At 48.9% G+C, this 17,211-nt stretch overlaps 1 protein-coding gene across 1 annotated transcript in view; it reads left to right on the forward strand.

Annotated features, from left to right (window-relative positions):
* The window catches only part of thbs2a (thrombospondin 2a), a 91,094-nt gene that overhangs the window by 52,413 nt on the left and 21,470 nt on the right, over positions 1-17,211 (forward strand). Inside the window, exons 13-18 of the mRNA XM_038815978.1 lie at positions 858-1,076; positions 4,871-4,978; positions 5,098-5,257; positions 6,605-6,723; positions 14,314-14,548; positions 16,800-17,027. Of these exons, the coding sequence (XP_038671906.1) occupies positions 858-1,076; positions 4,871-4,978; positions 5,098-5,257; positions 6,605-6,723; positions 14,314-14,548; positions 16,800-17,027 (1,069 nt within the window). The remainder of the gene's footprint in view (positions 1-857; positions 1,077-4,870; positions 4,979-5,097; positions 5,258-6,604; positions 6,724-14,313; positions 14,549-16,799; positions 17,028-17,211) is intronic.

The raw sequence follows: 17,211 nt of genomic DNA on the forward strand, positions 1-17,211 counted from the left end.
TTTCCAATTAAGGGGCAATTTAGCGTGGCCAATCCACCTACCCTGCACATCTTTTGGGTTGTGGGGGTGAAACCCACGCAGACACGGGGAGAATGTGCAAACTCCTCACGGACAGTGACCCAGAGCCAGGATTTGAACCCGAGTCCTCAGCGCCGTAGGCAGCAATGCTAACCACTGTACCACCGTGCTGCCCTTTCGGAGCACTGTTGAGGAGCACCTGAGGAGAGCAGTGCTCCGAAAGCTAGTGTTTGAAACAAACCTGTTGGACTTTAACCTGGTGTTGTAAGACTTCTTACTGTGCTCACATGAGGATGTGGAGGCATAAGTGAGGGTGCAGAAAAGATGGACGAGACTGGTTCCAGGGACGAGGAACTTCAGTTATGAAGGTAGATCGGAGAAATTAGGACTGTTTCCCTTGGAGAAGAGATGGTTGAGAGGAGATTTAACAGCGCTCTGAGGGTTCTGGATAGAGTACATGGGGGAAACTGTCCTCACTCGTGAGAGGATTGAGAACGAGAGGACATAGATTTAAGGAGAAACCTTTTCACACAGGAAGTGGTTCGGGTCTGGAACGCAATGCCTGAGAGTGTGGTGGAGGCAAGTTAATTAAAAAGGGAATTAGATTGTTATCTGAAAAGGAAGAATGTGCCGAGTTATAGGGAAGACAGGAACGACACTCGGTGAGGTGCTCATGCGAAGAGCTGGTGCAGACACAATGGACCAAAGATCTTCCTTTTGCACCATAACAATTATATGATTCTGTGTCAAATTTCATTGACATTGTTCTTTGTGACCATAAAGGCTCGATGCAAGTTGTTGCTACTGTCTGTGACCCTGCATGATTTGATCCCCTTTAGGTGTGCGAGCCCCATAACCCGTGCAAAGACGGGTCACACAACTGCCACAAGTACGCCAGGTGTATCTACCTGGGCATCTTCAGCGAACCCGTATACAAGTGCGATTGTCGGATAGGGTATGCCGGGGACGGCATTGTTTGTGGAGAAGATTCCGATCTGGACGGCTGGCCTAATGAACAGCTGACGTGTACAGCCAATGCCACTTACCACTGTCAGAAGGTAAGGGAAGGAACAGTCAATATATAAGAATAAGATGTCTCGATAAGCGTGCGGTGGTGCATTGTGGAAGGAGAAAGAAAGAAGCCTCCTACTCCACGGATAATAAAAGTCAATGGAGCAAATGGTTCTAGGGCGGTGGTGGGAAACCTGTGGCCTGGAGGCCACATACATCCCATCTGGGTTCCATGTGCGGCCTACCAGACATTTTGTTGACGGCTGTCCACCTTCAGGGCTGCCAATTCTGCTGATTTCTGTTCACGTAGTTTTTTTTCCTACCGGTCTGACTGAAGTGATTCACAAATAAAGCGAGGGTAAGGGACGGGAGGTGTGTGCTGATTGCTCACAACATTGACTGAGAGAGCCATGCACTCCTTCTGTGTCCAAAGTGTAAATATTTATTTTGCTTTTACCACTTGGGGTTGATGATAGTTCTATTAATCTATGAATGATTGAACATTTTCGATAATTCATTTTGAAATAGTTGGCGTGTATTAAATGTATTTAATCTAATTCACGGGGTCATGGTTAGTGAACAGGCCCGATTTCAACCTTGCAGCCCACTGAGATGAAGGGGGGGCCATTCATGTGGCCTACTCACCAGCCTAGGTTGGCCATCACTATCTGGGAGTTTGGATGCACGAATCATTAAAAGCAGTGAGACAGGTTAAAAAGGTCATAAAAATTCAAACAAAGCTCAGAGGTTCATTTTTAGGTTGGGGTGGGGAGGAGAGAATTGAAAAGCAAAATGATTTTGCTGGGTCTGCACCATGAGTTTTGGTTGCACCATATTTGGAGTCCTGTGCACAGTCCTGGCCTCCATATTACCTCTTGAGACACTGGAGAAAGTGCAAAGATGATTTGCAAGCATGATACCAAAACTGAGAGGTTACAACTGTCAGGCAAAAGTGAACAGGCTAGGGCTCCTAATACAAGGCCGAGATATGACCTCAGATGACCTCTAAATTACCAAGTGGGCAGATGTAGGGTAGATATAGAGATGTTTCCACTTGTGGGCAAGATCAAAACACTTGGTGATGAATTATAGTCACGAGTAGACCCAATGGGTTCAGGAGAAGTTTCTTTGCCCAGAGGTTGGTTAGAATGTGAGACTCACTACTGCGTGGGACATAGAATAGATGCCTTTAAGGAGAAGTTGGATAAAAACGCCAGGGAGAAAGGAATAGAAGGATATGTAGAGGAGTGTAGGTGGAGATGGGTTGGAGGAAGCTTACGTGGGACATAAATACCAAAGTGCATCAAATGGTGTCCACCCATGGTGACGATCCATTACAACAGCAGACACAGTAATCACACAAGACTGCATTTGGAGATTGTGCCTAACCCCCAATTTGATGGTGGCCAGCAATGGGCTGCTACACACACTACACAGTCAATATCGTACTCGGTATGTATTTTGGAATTGGAATTATATTCACAGATTGACTTCAAGGTAAGACATTAACTGCAAGGCACCCCGACTTGACAATGGACATGCACACACACAGCGCGCAATCCTGACTCGACGATCGGGGTGGAATCCTAAAGATCATGAATAATTTATTTTTTTAAATCGTTAACTCTTCTGTTTTCAGAGAAAACGTGCCTGTGGTTTGTGAAATTGAAAAGAAAATTCACAATTCCTTTTGTTATCAGGGGAAGGTTGAAATATGTTCCCAATTTGAATGGAGAGTTTTGACCTCAATCACATCACTGGAGAATCTCACAGACAGCTCACAAATCTTCCTCAGGCAGTAATCTTACACCCAGCAGTTACATCAGAAAATGCAAAGTGTATGCACGAGCATGATTTAAAAAAATTCCCCACTAGATGTTTCATCTGTTAATGATTATGACTCTCTCTCTTGCTTTCTCCCTCTATCTCTCTTACTCTATTTTTCCATCACTCGTCGATATCCCCCTCACTTTCTCTATCTTTCTCTCTCTTTCTCTTTACCTATTTCTCTTACTTTTTTTCCACCTCTTTCTCTCTCCCGCTATCTTTTATTCTCGCAACTTCCCCCCCCCCCCCCCCCCCCCTCCAACTTTCCTTTCTTTGGTCGGAATTTTCCGGCTGTTATCGTCGGCAGGATCTTCCAGTCCAGCCATTGGCGTATCCCTGCCCTGGAATTTCTGGCGCTGGGTGCGCAGAGCATGGGACACCCTGTTGACAACGGCCAGAATGGAAGATCGTACCACCCGCCAATGGCAGGCCGCGAAACAAGAGCGAGAAGCGCAGAAATTCCTGCCCTTGTCTATCGCACTTCACTCTTCCTCCCTGCCGATGGAATTTTATGTTCCTTCACGCCTGCGGGATTTTCCGTTCCCGCTGTAGTGAATGGAGATTTGGCCGAGTGCCAAATTCTCCGTCCCCGCTAGCAGCGTTAGCGAGGCAGCCTTGCAACGGAGAATCCCGCCTTTTATCTCTCATAGACTTCCTCTCTCCGTCTCTCACCTTCTCTCTTTCTCTCTTCATCTATCTCTCTCACATGCCTCAAATTTATTTAAGCAAGTTTAGCTCCCCTAATTTACTAAAATGAGAAGTTAATGCTGGCGATGTGCTCTGAATGTTTAATGAATTTACATAAGACCATAAGATGTAGGAGCAGAGGTAGGCCATTCGGCCCATCGAGTCTGCTCCACCATTCAGTGAGATCATGATTAATCTGCATGTTCCTCTCTTTGAGGCCACATTGCATATTGATGGTGACCTCTACCTTGCCGATTTTCACAGTTAATATTTACAAGGGGAGTAGAGCAGATGTTCCCAGTTCAAGTTCCAACTCGGACATCAGAACAATGATCTCAGTGCTAAATTTCTATGAATTCTGCTGCATTTCTCCAGTATAAAAAATAAAATCCTGCCATTAAAATACTGAGATCCATGAAGCTGTCGATTGTTGTAAAACCCCAACTGGTTCACTAATGTTCTTACCTGGTCTGGCCTACGTGTCACTCCAGACCCACAGCAATGTGGTTGACTCTTAACCACCACTCAGTTGTATCTGGGGGCACCACAGATGGGGCAATAAATGCCGACATTTCCAACAGTGTTCATGCTCCCAACAATGAGTTTAAAAAAATACTCTGTCAATGGCTCTCAGTCAACTGCCTCATGCTAATGGGTTTTATGACAATTGTTACTGTCCAGCATTAAGCTTTGAACTTTAACTAACTGGATGGAGCCTGATGACTGTCAGCTGCAGGAGGAAGAGTCAGAAGAAAAGGATTTTACATTCAGCTGATCTGCCAAATAGAAACGCGGCTGACACATTTCATTGATGGATGAACGGAATCAGTGTTTCTGCGAGATTGATAGACTGCCACATTTTCACATTCGAAGAAGGGAGGATGTTTATGGATTGTATCAAAGCTGAGGGTTCAGAGTCTGATGGATGGGCCTTCGCTGTGCATTGGGATTAAAGCCCCCCTCAAGGCATAACAGCGAACACTGCGGATAATGGCAGCAATAATAATCCATTAAAATTTCACCAGTGCTGGAAAAGCTCCCTGAAGCAGGCCAGACCGATGAAGAAAACTCTTACAGTGCAAGGTTCCCAAGGCAGTTTTTTTTTTTCCCCTCTCATCGAGCTTTCCAGAAAAGTTTGTGCAAATCAGCAGACGGGCCTGCAGAACTTCACAACTTGAAACGTTCACCATGAGACAATGTTTGGGCTATTTCCCAGCTGTGGATTGAAAACGAACCTGTTTTTTCTGACACGCGGGTTCTTTGTGTCAATACAGTCACCCGTACCTGATGTCCTGGTAACTATCCTTTTTTCTAATCCCGTGAACAGGATAATTGCCCTCACCTGCCCAATTCCGGACAAGAGGACTTTGACAAGGATGGAATGGGTGACGCTTGCGATAAGGATGACGACAACGATGGCATAAATGATGAGAGAGTGAGTTCCGGAACCCTTTCGTTTCCCTCCCACCCATCAAAATAAGATACAATAATTGTGACGTGCCACATATGTGGGGATAAAATGGGGATCATTCCCTCCATCTTTTTTTCTTCCAGGACAATTGCCCTCTGCTCTACAACCCACGGCAGTTTGATTATGACAAGGACGATGTGGGTGACCGTTGTGACAACTGTCCCTACAACCACAACCCGGCACAGATCGACACGGATGGAGATGGTGAAGGCGATGACTGCTCGGTTGACATTGATGGAGACGGTGAGTGTGGTGGCAAAGCACCGTGCCAACTCTCTCGGAGCTGGGTCGAACCTCTGTTTGGTGGGTGCATCCGGGTTCTATGCACCGGAATGAGACATCATTGGGTGCTCTGAGAAAGTAAACCTGATCCAGACAACTGGCAGCAGAATTGAAGGGTTATCAAGAAAGAATAGGCACCCTTGCTCCAGAAAAATAAATGCCAATCGGTGACTTGAGAAAAGTCTTTAAGATTACGAAGGAATTGTACAGAGTAGACAGAGAGAAGGTGTTCCAATTCCAATTCTCTTCCCACACTTTGTGATGCAGACTTTAATCTGTTTCCATAGCCAGTAATTCCTGGAAAAGGTTGCTAGTCTGTCGCCAGAGGCTTATAGCTTGATAGGCACCACTCCACATCAAGCCTGGCTGACCAGGAGTGTCTCCCACTCTTACCGCCAGCCATTGGCGTGTTTGGAAGGATTTTGAAGGTTGATGCTCAATCTGTTTGACTGCATTATGCATCCACCTTCCTTGGCCATCAAGTGTTGGGCTGGGACAAGAAGCCAGAGCTTCTGGCACAGAGGTAGGGGTGCTACCTACTCCGCCACAAGACCACAGAGAAAGTGTAACAAAGAGTAAAATAAAGAGGGCCATAAAAGATCAGATTGTCGTTGCTGTACCCAATAAAGAATTCAGGAGCAGCTCCTTTTCCTGGAGAGTGGGGAGAATGTGGACCTCGCTAGCACAGGAGTAGCTGATGTGAATAGTGTGGATGCATGAAGGGGAAGCGAGACGAGGGAGAGAGGAATAGAGAAATATATGCATCTGGGTATCTGAAGTAGGTGGCGAGAGGCTTGTATGGAGCTTGGGTCAAGCGGCCTGTATGTCCTCTGTCTATGTTGTAAATTCTACATAATTCTGTTTCCTGTTTGATAAGGGTGGGGAGTGAAGTGCATTTGATTTGGGACTGCATGTCAAGATTTGACACTCTCAGGCCAGCGAAAGCACATAAAGAAATGCTCTTGGCACCATAACCAATAATGTGCCAGATGTCCTCGCTTAGCAGGGTACCTCTTTCTGTATGTGTCTTCTTGACTAATCTTTCATCATGCCAAGATCTAACATAATTTGGAATGGATCTCCAGATGGATTCCTGCATGCGTTAACCCTGGAAATATTTAAGATATATTTGTACAGAGTGGGAGGTTCGTGAATGGGCCTATAGAATTGATGGATGGGCTTATAGGTCTTCCTCAGATGCATGCAGTCAATCTGTGACCAAAAGGTATATTAAAACCTGGAGCTGATTAAAACTTCATGTTGAGATGCTGAGTGCTGTTCTTCATAATCTTGTTCTGACGTCAACAGATATCTTGAATGAGAATGACAACTGTCCTTACGTTTACAATACTGACCAGAGAGACACAGATCAGGATGGGGTTGGGGACATGTGTGACAACTGCCCTCTTATGCATAACCCTGACCAGGTAAGAAAGAACATTTGCTGCTATTGTTGTTGTCCCTAGAATAGTAGTGTAATACATTGGTGATGTCATAGGCATCGGCAGTGTAATGGGCATTGGCAGTGTAATGGGCATCAGCAGTGTAATGGGCATTGGCAGTGTAATGGGCATCGGTAGTGTAATGGGAATCAGCAGTGTAATGGGTACGGCAGTGTAATGGGCATTGGCAGTGTAATGGGCATCGGTAGTGTAATGGGAATCAGCAGTGTAATGGGTACGGCAGTGTAATGGGCATCGGCTGTGTAATGGGTAAGGCAGTGTAATGGGAATCAGCAGTGTAATGGGTACAGCAGTGTAATGGGAATCAGCAGTGTAATGGGTACGGCAGTGTAATGGGCATCGGCAGTGTAATGGGTATGGCAGTGTAATGGGCATCGGCAGTGTAATGGGCATCGGCAGTGTAATAGGTACAGCAGTGTAATGGGCATTGGCAGTGTAATGGGCATTGGCAGTGCAATGGGAACCAGCAGTGTAATGGGAATCAGCAGTGTAATGGGTACGGCAGTGTAATGGGCATTGGCTGTGTAATGGGCATCGGCAGTGTAATGGGCATTGGCTGTGTAATGGGCATCGGCAGTGTAATGGGCATTGGCAGTGTAATGGGAACCAGCAGTGTAATGGGAATCAGCAGTGTAATGGGCATTGGCAGTGTAATGGGCATCAGCAGTGTAATGGGCATTTGCAGTGAAATGGGAATCAGCAGTGGAATGGGTATTGGCAGTGTAATGGGAATTGGCAGTGTAATGGGCATCGGATGTGAAATGGGAATCAGCAGTGTAATGGGTACAGCAGTGTAATGGGCATCAGAGGTGAAATGGGAATCAGCAGTGTAATGGGTACGGCAGTGTAATGGGCATTGGCTGTGTAATGGGCATCAGCAGTGTAATGGGCATTGGCAGTGTAATGGGAACCAGCAGTGTAATGGGAATCAGCAGTGTAATGGGCATTGGCAGTGTAATGGGCATCGGCAGAGTAATGGGCATCGGCAGTGTAATGGGCATTGGCAGAGTAATGGGCATGGGCAGTGTAATGGGCATCGGCAGTGTAATGGGCATCGGCAGTGTAATGTGTACGGCAGTGTAATGGGCATCGGCAGTGTAATGGGCATCGGCAGTGTAATGGGCATTGGCAGTGTAATGGGAATCAGCAGTGCAATGGGCATCGGATGTGTAATGGGCATCGGATGTGTAATGGGAATCAGCAGTGTAATAGGCATCGGATGTGTAATGGGCATCGGATGTGTAATGGGAATCGGCAGTCTAATGGGCACCAGCAGTGTAATGGGAATCAGCAGTGTAATGGGCATCGGCAGTGTAATGGGCATCGGCAGTGTAATGGGCATCGGATGTGTAATGGGCATCTGATGTGTAATGGGAATCGGCAGTCTAATGGGCACCAGCAGTGTAATGGGTACGCAGTATAATGGGCATTGGCAGTGTAATGGGCATCGGCAGTGTAATGGGAATCAGCAGTGTAATGGGCATCAGCAGTGTAATGGGCATTGGCAGTGAAATGGGAATCAGCAGTGGAATGGGTATTGGCAGTGTAATGGGAATTGGCAGTGTAATGGGCATCGGATGTGAAATGGGAATCAGCAGTGTAATGGGTACAGCAGTGTAATGGGCATCAGAGGTGAAATGGGAATCAGCAGTGTAATGGGTACGGCAGTGTAATGGGCATCAGAGGTGAAATGGGAATCAGCAGTGTAATGGGTACGGCAGTGTAATGGGTAAGGCAGTGTAATGGGAATCAGCAGTGTAATGGGCATCGGCAGTGTAATGGGCATCGGCAGTGTAATGGGTAAGGCAGTGTAATGGGTACGGCAGTGTAATGGGCATCGGCAGTGTAATGGGTACGGCAGTGTAATGGGCATCGGCAGTGTAATGGGCATCGGCAGTGTAATGGGTACGGCAGTGTAATGGGTACGGCAGTGTAATGGGCATTGGCAGTGTTATGGGTACGGCAGTGTAATAGTCATCGGCAGTGTAATGTGCATCAGCAATGTAATAGGCATCAGCAGTGTAATGGGTACGGCAGTGTAATGGGCATCGGATGTGTAATGGGAATCGGCAGTCTAATGGGCACCAGCAGTGTAATGGGTATGCAGTATAATGGGCATTGGCAGTGTAATGGGCATCGGCAGTGTAATGGGCATCGGCAGTGTAATGGGAATCAGCAGTGTAATGGGCATCAGCAGTGTAATGGGCATTGGCAGTGAAATGGGAGTCAGCAGTGGAATGGGTATTGGCAGTGTAATGGGAATTGGCAGTGTAATGGGCATCGGATGTGAAATGGAAATCAGCAGTGTAATGGGTACGGCAGTGTAATGGGCATCGGATGTGAAATGGGAATCAGCAGTGTAATGGGTACGGCAGTGTAATGGGTAAGGCAGTGTAATGGGAATCAGCAGTGTAATGGGCATCGGCAGTGTAATGGGCATCGGCAGTGTAATGGGCATCGGCAGTGTAATGGGTACGGCAGTGTAATGGGTACGGCAGTGTAATGGGCATCGGCAGTGTAATGGGCATCGGCAGTGTAATGGGCATCGGCAGTGTAATGGGTACGGCAGTGTAATGGGTACGGCAGTGTAATGGGCATTGGCAGTGTAATAGGCATTGGCAGTGTTATGGGTACGGCAGTGTAATAGGCATCGGCAGTGTAATGGGTACGGCAGTGTAATGGGCATTGGCAGTGTAATGGGCATTGGTAGTGTAATGGGCATCGGCAGTGTAATGGGCATCAGCAGTGTAATGGGTACGGCAATGTAATGGGTGCGGCAGTGTAATGGGCATCGACAGTGTAATGGGTACGGCAGTGTAATGGGCATCGGCAGTGTAATGGGTACGGCAGTGTAATGGGCATCGGCAGTGTAATGGGTACGGCAGTGTAATGGGCATCGGCAGTGAATTGGGCATCGGCAGTGTGATGGGTACAGCAGTGTAATGGGCATCGGCAGTGTAATGGGCATCGGCAGTGTAATGGGCATCGGCAGTGTAATGGGTACGGCAGTGTAATGGGAATCAGCAGTGTAATGGGCATCGGCAGTGTAATGGGTAAGGCAGTGTAATGGGAATCGCTAGTGTAATGGGCATCAGCAGTGTAATGGGTACGGCAGTGTAATGGTAATCGGCAGTGTAATGGGCATCGGCAGTGTAATGGGTACGGCAGTGTAATGGGCATCGGCAGTGTAATGGGCATCGGCAGTGTAATGGGTACGGCAGTGTAATGGGTACGGCAGTGTAATGGGAATCAGCAGTGTAATGGGCATCGGCAGTGTAATGGGAATCAGCAGTGTAATGGGCATCGGCAGTGTAATGGGCATCAGCAGTGTAATGGGTACGGCAGTGTAATGGGCATCGGCAGTGTAATGGGCATCAGCAGTGTAATGGGTACGGCAGTGTAATGGGTACGGCAGTGTAATGGGCATTGGCAGTGTAATGGGCATTGGCAGTGTAATGGGTACGGCAGTGTAATGAGAATCAGCAGTGTAATGAGCATTGGCAGTGTAATGGGCATCGGCAATGTAATGGGTACGGCAGTGTAATGGGCATCGGCAGTGTAATAGGCATCGGCAGTGTAATGGGTACGACAGTGTAATGTGTACGGCAGTGTAATGGGCATTGGCAGTGTAATGGGCATCAGCAGTGTAATGGGTACGGCAGTGTAATGGCTACGGCAGTCTAATAGGCATCAGCAGTGTAATGGGTACGGCAGTGTAATGGGCATCGGCAGTCTAATAGGCATCAGCAGTGTAATAGGCATCGGCAGTGTAATGGGTACGGCAGTGTAATGGGTACGGCAGTGTAATGGGCATCGGCAGTGTAATGGGCATCGGCAGTGTAATAGGCATCAGCAGTGTAATGGGCATTGGCAGTGTAATGGGCATCGGCAGTGTAATGGGTAAGGCAGTGTAATGGGTACGGGAGTGTAATGGGCATTGGCAGTGTAATGGGCATTGGTAGTGTAATGGGCATCGGCAGTGTAATGGGCATCAGCAGTGTAATGGGTACGGCAATGTAATGGGTGCGGCAGTGTAATGGGCATCGACAGTGTAATGGGTACGGCAGTGTAATGGGTATCGGCAGTGTAATGGGTACGGCAGTGTAATGGGCATCGGCAGTGTAATGGGCATCGGCAGTGTAATGGGTACGGCAGTGTAATGGGTACGGCAGTGTAATGGGCATCAGTAGTGTAATGGGTACGGCAGTGTAATGGCTACGGCAGTCTAATAGGCATCAGCAGTGTAATGGGTACGGCAGTGTAATGGGCATCGGCAGTCTAATAGGCATCAGCAGTGTAATAGGCATCGGCAGTGTAATGGGTACGGCAGTGTGATGGATACGGCAGTGTAATGGGTAAGGCAGTGTAATGGGTAAGGCAGTGTAATAGGCATCAGCAGTGTAATGGGCATCGGCAGTGTAATGGGTAAGGCAGTGTAATGGGTACGGGAGTGTAATGGGCATCGGCAGTGTAATGGGTATCGGCAGTGTAATGAGTACGGCAGTGTAATGGGTACGGGAGTGTAATGGGCATCGGCAGTGTAATAGGCACCGGCAGTGTAATGAGTACGGCAGTGTAATGGGTACGGCAGTGTAATGGGCATCGGCAGTGTAATAGGCATCGGCAGTGTAATGCGTACGGCAGTGTAATGGGTACGGCAGAGTAATGGGCATCGGCAGTGTAATAGGCATCGGCAGTGTAATGAGTACGGCAGTGTAATGGCATCGGCAGTGTAATGGGCATCGGCAGTGTAATGGGCATTGGTAGTGTAATGGGCATTGGCAGTGTAATGGGAATCAGCAGTGTAATAGTACGGCAGTGTAATGGATACGGCAGTGTAATGGGCATCGGCAGTGTAATGGGCATTGGTAGTGTAATGGGCATTGGCAGTGTAATGGGTACGGCAGTGTAATAGTACGGCAGTGTAATGGATACGGCAGTGTAATGGGTATGGCAGTGTAATGGGTGCGGCAGTGTAATGGGTACAGCAGTGTAATGGGTACGGCAGTGTAATGGGTATGGCAATGTATGGGTACGGCAGTGTAATGGGAATCAGCAGTGAAATGGGGACGGCAATGTAATGGGTCCGGCAGTGTAATGGGTATGGCAGTGTAATGGGTGCGGCAGTGTAATGGGTACAGCAGTGTAATGGATACGGCAGTGTAATGGGTATGGCAGTGTAATGGGTGCGGCAGTGTAATGGGTACAGCAGTGTAATGGGTGCGGCAGTGTAATGGGTACGGCAGTGTAATGGGAATCAGCAGTGAAATGGGGACGGCAATGTAATGGGTCCGGCAGTGTAATGGGTACGGCAGTGTAATGGGTATGGCAATGTATGGGTACGGCAGTGTAATGGGTACGGCAGTGTAATGGGTATGGCAATGTATGGGTACGGCAGTGTAATGGGTACGGCAGTGTAATGGGCATCGGCAGTGTAATGGGCATCGGCAGTGTAATGGGTACGGCAGTGTAATGGGCATTGGCCGTGTAATGGGCAAGGCAGTGTTATGGGTACGGCAGTGTAATGGGTACGGCAGTGTAATGGGTACGGCAGTGTAATGGGCATTGGCCGTGTAATGGGTACGGCAGTGTAATGGGTACGACAGTGTAATGGGTATCGGCAGTGTAATGGGCAAGGCAGTGTAATGGGTACTGCAGTGTAATGGGTACGGCAGTGTAATGGGAATCAGCAGTGTAATGGGTACGGCAGTGTAATGGGTACGGCAGTGTAATGGGTACGACAGTGTAATGGGTATCGGCAGTGTAATGGGCAAGGCAGTGTAATGGGTACTGCAGTGTAATGGGTATCGGCAGTGTAATGGGCAAGGCAGTGTAATGGGTACTGCAGTGTAATGGGTACGGCAGTGTAATGGGTATCGGCAGTGTAATGGGCAAGGCAGTGTAATGGGTACAGCAGTGTAATGGGTACGGCAGTGTAATGGGCATTGGCAGTGTAATGGGCATCGGCAGTGTAATGGGTAAGGCAGTGTAATGGGCATCGGCAGTGTAATGGGTACGGCAGTGTAATGGGTACGGCAGTGTAATGGGCATCGGCTGTGTAATGGGTAAGGCAGTGTAATGGGCATCGGCAGTGTAATGGGCATCGGCAGTGTAATGGGCATCGGCAGTGTAATGGGCATCGGCAGTGTAATGGGTACGGCAGTGTAATGGGCATCGGCAGTGTAATGGGCATCGGCAGTGTAATGGTACGGCAGTGTAATGGCATCGGCAGTGTAATGGGCATCGGCAGTGTAATGGGTACGGCAGTGTAATGGGCATCGGCAGTGTAATGGTACGGCAGTGTAATGGCATCGGCAGTGTAATGGGAATCAGCAGTGTAATGGGCATTGGCAGTGTAATGGGCATCGGCAGTGTAATGGGAATCAGCAGTGTAATGGTCATCGGTAGTGTAATGGGCATCGGCAATATAATTTGCGGTGGAATGGGCATCGACAAGACCCCAATACATGGTTGGCTCTTAACGCCCTCAGTACAAACAGGGGTTGGCAACAAAAACTGGTGTGCCAGCAATGCCCACATTACAAGATCAAGTAAAATCTGCTTTACTGCTAAACCTCCACCAGACTCGCTGTGATTCCATGTCAGCTATGGGTCAGTTGATAACATGATTGTCTCTGAGTCAGAAAGTCATGGGTTTGTAACCTCAGTCCAGAACGTAAACATGTGGGCTGACACTCCTGTGCAAATCTGAGCCAGTGCCGCATTGTCAGAGGTGCTGATTTATTGAACAAGTCGTTAAACTACTCCTTACCTCTCCTCTCAGTTGGATGTAAAATATTTTGACAAACGGCAATGGAGTTCTCCTGGATTGGGCAGCATGGTAGCATAGTGATTAGCACTGTGGCTTCATAGCGCCAGGGCCCCAGGTTCGATTACCCTGCTGGATCACTGTCTGTGCGGAATCTGCACGTTCTCCCCGTGTCTGCGTGGGTTTCGTGCAGGTTAGGTGGATTGGTCATGCGAAATTGCCCTTAGTGTCCAAAAAAGGTCAGGAGGGTTTATTGGGTTACGGGGATAGGGTTGAAGTGAGGGATTAAGTGGGTTGGTGCAAACTCGATGGGCCGAACGGCCTCCTTCTGCACTGTATGTCCTATTATTCTTATCCCTCAGACACTTGGGGCTTTTTCTCATGCGTCCCTGCTGCGTGTTTCTCGACGGTGGGATGTTGTCCACTGTTGGCCGGTACCGGAATATTCTGGTCGCGCCGCTGTCAGTGGGATTTGCCATTGAACCTACCCTCCGCCACTGGGAAATCTGCAGCGAGGGTTTGCAGGCGGTGGGACCGGACATGCCCCCTGGTGAGAATGGCCGGAATCCTCCCCACCCCGCTATCTCAGATTGCAATATCACTGTCACATTGCTGCTTGTGGGATCTTGCTATGCGCAATTCGGCTGCTGAGTTGACCACACTTTGGAAGGGCATGGTTGCTTATAAAGTGTCTTGGGATGGCCTGAGGTTGTGAAAGGTGCTATGTGAATGCGAATTGTTCCATTCCATGTAACAAAGGCTACTCATGTAATATTGTCCTGTAGGAAGACTCGGACTCTGACCTGGTGGGTGATCAATGTGATGACAATGAGGATATTGATGAGGACGGGCACCAAAACAACCTGGATAACTGCCCGTACGTCGCCAATTCCAACCAGGCCGATCATGACAAGGACGGCAAAGGGGACGCCTGCGACCCCGACGATGACAACGATGGGATCCCCGACGGGAGGGATAACTGCCGTCTGGTCCCCAACGCTGACCAGATCGACACTGATGGTAAGAGGCTCTTTTTATTGGTCTGACGGCGGACCCGGTAACAGTCTCAGGAATGGTGATGGTAGATGAGAATCAATGTGCGAACGCTATGTTGGGGGCCTCCTACTGGTGGGTGCCCGAAACAACTGCCTGTTTGAAGTGGCGGACCCCTTTAAATATGCATTTGAGGCTTCCACACCATGTGGGGAGATGATGGGGTAGTGGTAATGTCATTGGAGTCGACCCCAAGAGGCTGGAGACACAAGTTCAAATCCCACCACACGGCTGGAGGAATTTAAAATCAATTAATAAGTCTGAAATATCAAGCTTGTCTCAATAATGGTGGCCATGACAACTATTACTTTTTGTTGTAAAAGCCCATCTATTTCATTAATGTTCCTTGGGGAAGGAAATCTGCCGTCCTTACCTGGTCTGGCCTACTGGTGACTCCAGAGCCGCAGATAATGTAGTCGACTCTCAACTGAAATCCCCCTCTGAATGTTCCGTGCCTGGACCCTGGTGTGAGGATTGGCCACATAATGAAAGCATTGAATTGAGTAAATTCATTCAGGATAACTGCTTGGAAGGAGGTCATTCAGCCCATCGTACCTGTGATAGCTCTTTGACAGAACTATTCCATTCGTCCTCACTCACTCATTCTTTTCTCGTGGTCCTGCAATATTTTCCACATCAAGTATTCATCCAATTCCTTTTTGAAAGTTACTGTTAAATCTGCTTCCACCTCCCGTTCAGAAAACGCAATCAGATCAGAAAAAGAAAATTCTCCTAACCTCCCGTCCGGTCTGTTGCCGATAATTTTAAATCTGTGTCCTTTGGTGACCAGCCCCCCCCCCCCCCCCCCCCCCCCCCCCCCCCCCGCCAGTGAAAAGAGTACCTCTCTATTTTCTGTAATAAAACTCCCTGTTTTGTTCTGAATGTCTCTGTGTATTAGTGGGTGGATACGGGGGATAGGGGGCGGTGGCAGTTAGCACTGCTGCCTCACAGCGCCAGGGACCAGGATTCAATTCCAGCCTTGGGTGACTGGGTGGGATCATAGAATCCCGACAATGAAGAAGGAGGCCATTCTGCCCATCAGGTCCACACCGACCCGCAGAAAGAGCATCCAACCCAGTCCCAATCCCCGACTCTACTCCGCAACCCCTCGGGGCAATTCAGCACGTTCAATCCACCTCACCTGCACATCTTGGGAGTGTGGGAAGGAAACCAGAGCACCCGGAGGAAACCGACGCAGACACGGGGAGAACGTGCAGGCTCCACACAGACAGGGCTGGTCATGCTAAAATTTCTCCTTAGTGTCCAGGGATGTGCAGGTTAGGTGGGTTTACGGGGATAGGGTGGGGGAGAGGGACTTGGTAGGGGTTGGTGCAGGCTCGATGGGCTGAACGGCCTCCTTCTGCACTGTAGGTATTCTATGGATTCTACGGATAATTGGCTGCGTTCAGCAGGTAAAAGGCAGGTATGGAGGTGAGGCCAGGAACAAATTCAGAAAGTTGCGCAGAGGTCAGCTCCCTGACGCATTCCCACATGCGAGCGATATTTCCAGTGCCGGGGTCACCCTGGCAGGGAATACTCACGAGCAGAGGCAACTATAGAATAAACTTAAATAACGGCCAATTTTGTGGCAGGTTGGGCCACTGCTGGGATCTTGAGCTCGTCCTCGGAGTCAGCTGACCAGGGACATCCTGGAGGCCCCTCCCAGCAGTAAGCTGGAAGGTCATCAGGGTGTTATCTTATTTGCCCCATAAAGGGGTTGCAAATGTCAGAAGCCCACAGCCTCAACCATAGCCCTTCCTGTTTACAATGATGGCTCTTTGAGCTGTAGATCCTCTCCATTTTAACATGTTTCGAAAGCTTCCAAGGGACCTTCCATTTTGGACGCCCTCATGTCCCCCTACCGGCTTCAGCATTGTCTACCTTTGCTGGTGGGGCTGCCAGTGCTACAAGCCCTCTGATTGGGCCTTGCACCATGGGAACCAGTCCGCCATCCTTAATTGGATGGCTAACATGGAGAGGCCGCCTCCCTTTGAGATTCCAACTGTCGGCACACCGCCGACCCCTGCAGCTTGACACCGAGGAATGATCCTGACAGCATCCTAAATGTTCAGCCCAGTGTTTTCTCGTGACATATCCTGCACACATGATGGGCAATCATTCCCCTCCGCCATTTTGAAGTCTTTGACCTTTGACTCCTCTTTCTCAGCAGGTTGGGACTGGGCACCGGGAATTAACCCCTTTTGAATGTTTCTGGCAGGTGACGGCAGAGGGGATGCATGCAAGGACGACTTTGACAATGACAGCATCCCGGACATTTACGACGTGTGTCCTGAGAACAACGCCATCAGCCATACCGACCTGAGGAAATTCCAGATGGTCCACCTGGATCCAAAGGGGACGACGCAGATCGATCCTAACTGGGTGGTGCGTAACCAGGGCAAGGAGCTGCTGCAGACAGCCAACTCTGACCCTGGTCTAGCCGTTGGTAAGCAATAATGAGGAGCCAGTCTGAGGTGCTTCAGGTGCCTGGGCCCCATGTCAGTGGACATCGAGGCTTGAGGCCTACTTGGTGCCTAATTAACCTCGTGGCTAGCAAAGTAGATGACATTGTGGGTGGAATGTTTTGTATCAACCGTGCCACGGTTGTGGAGGCATCAGAGCTCAGACCA

This window comes from Scyliorhinus canicula, chromosome 1 (genome assembly GCF_902713615.1).
Source record: "Scyliorhinus canicula chromosome 1, sScyCan1.1, whole genome shotgun sequence".
Classification (NCBI taxonomy): Eukaryota; Metazoa; Chordata; class Chondrichthyes; order Carcharhiniformes; family Scyliorhinidae; genus Scyliorhinus; species Scyliorhinus canicula.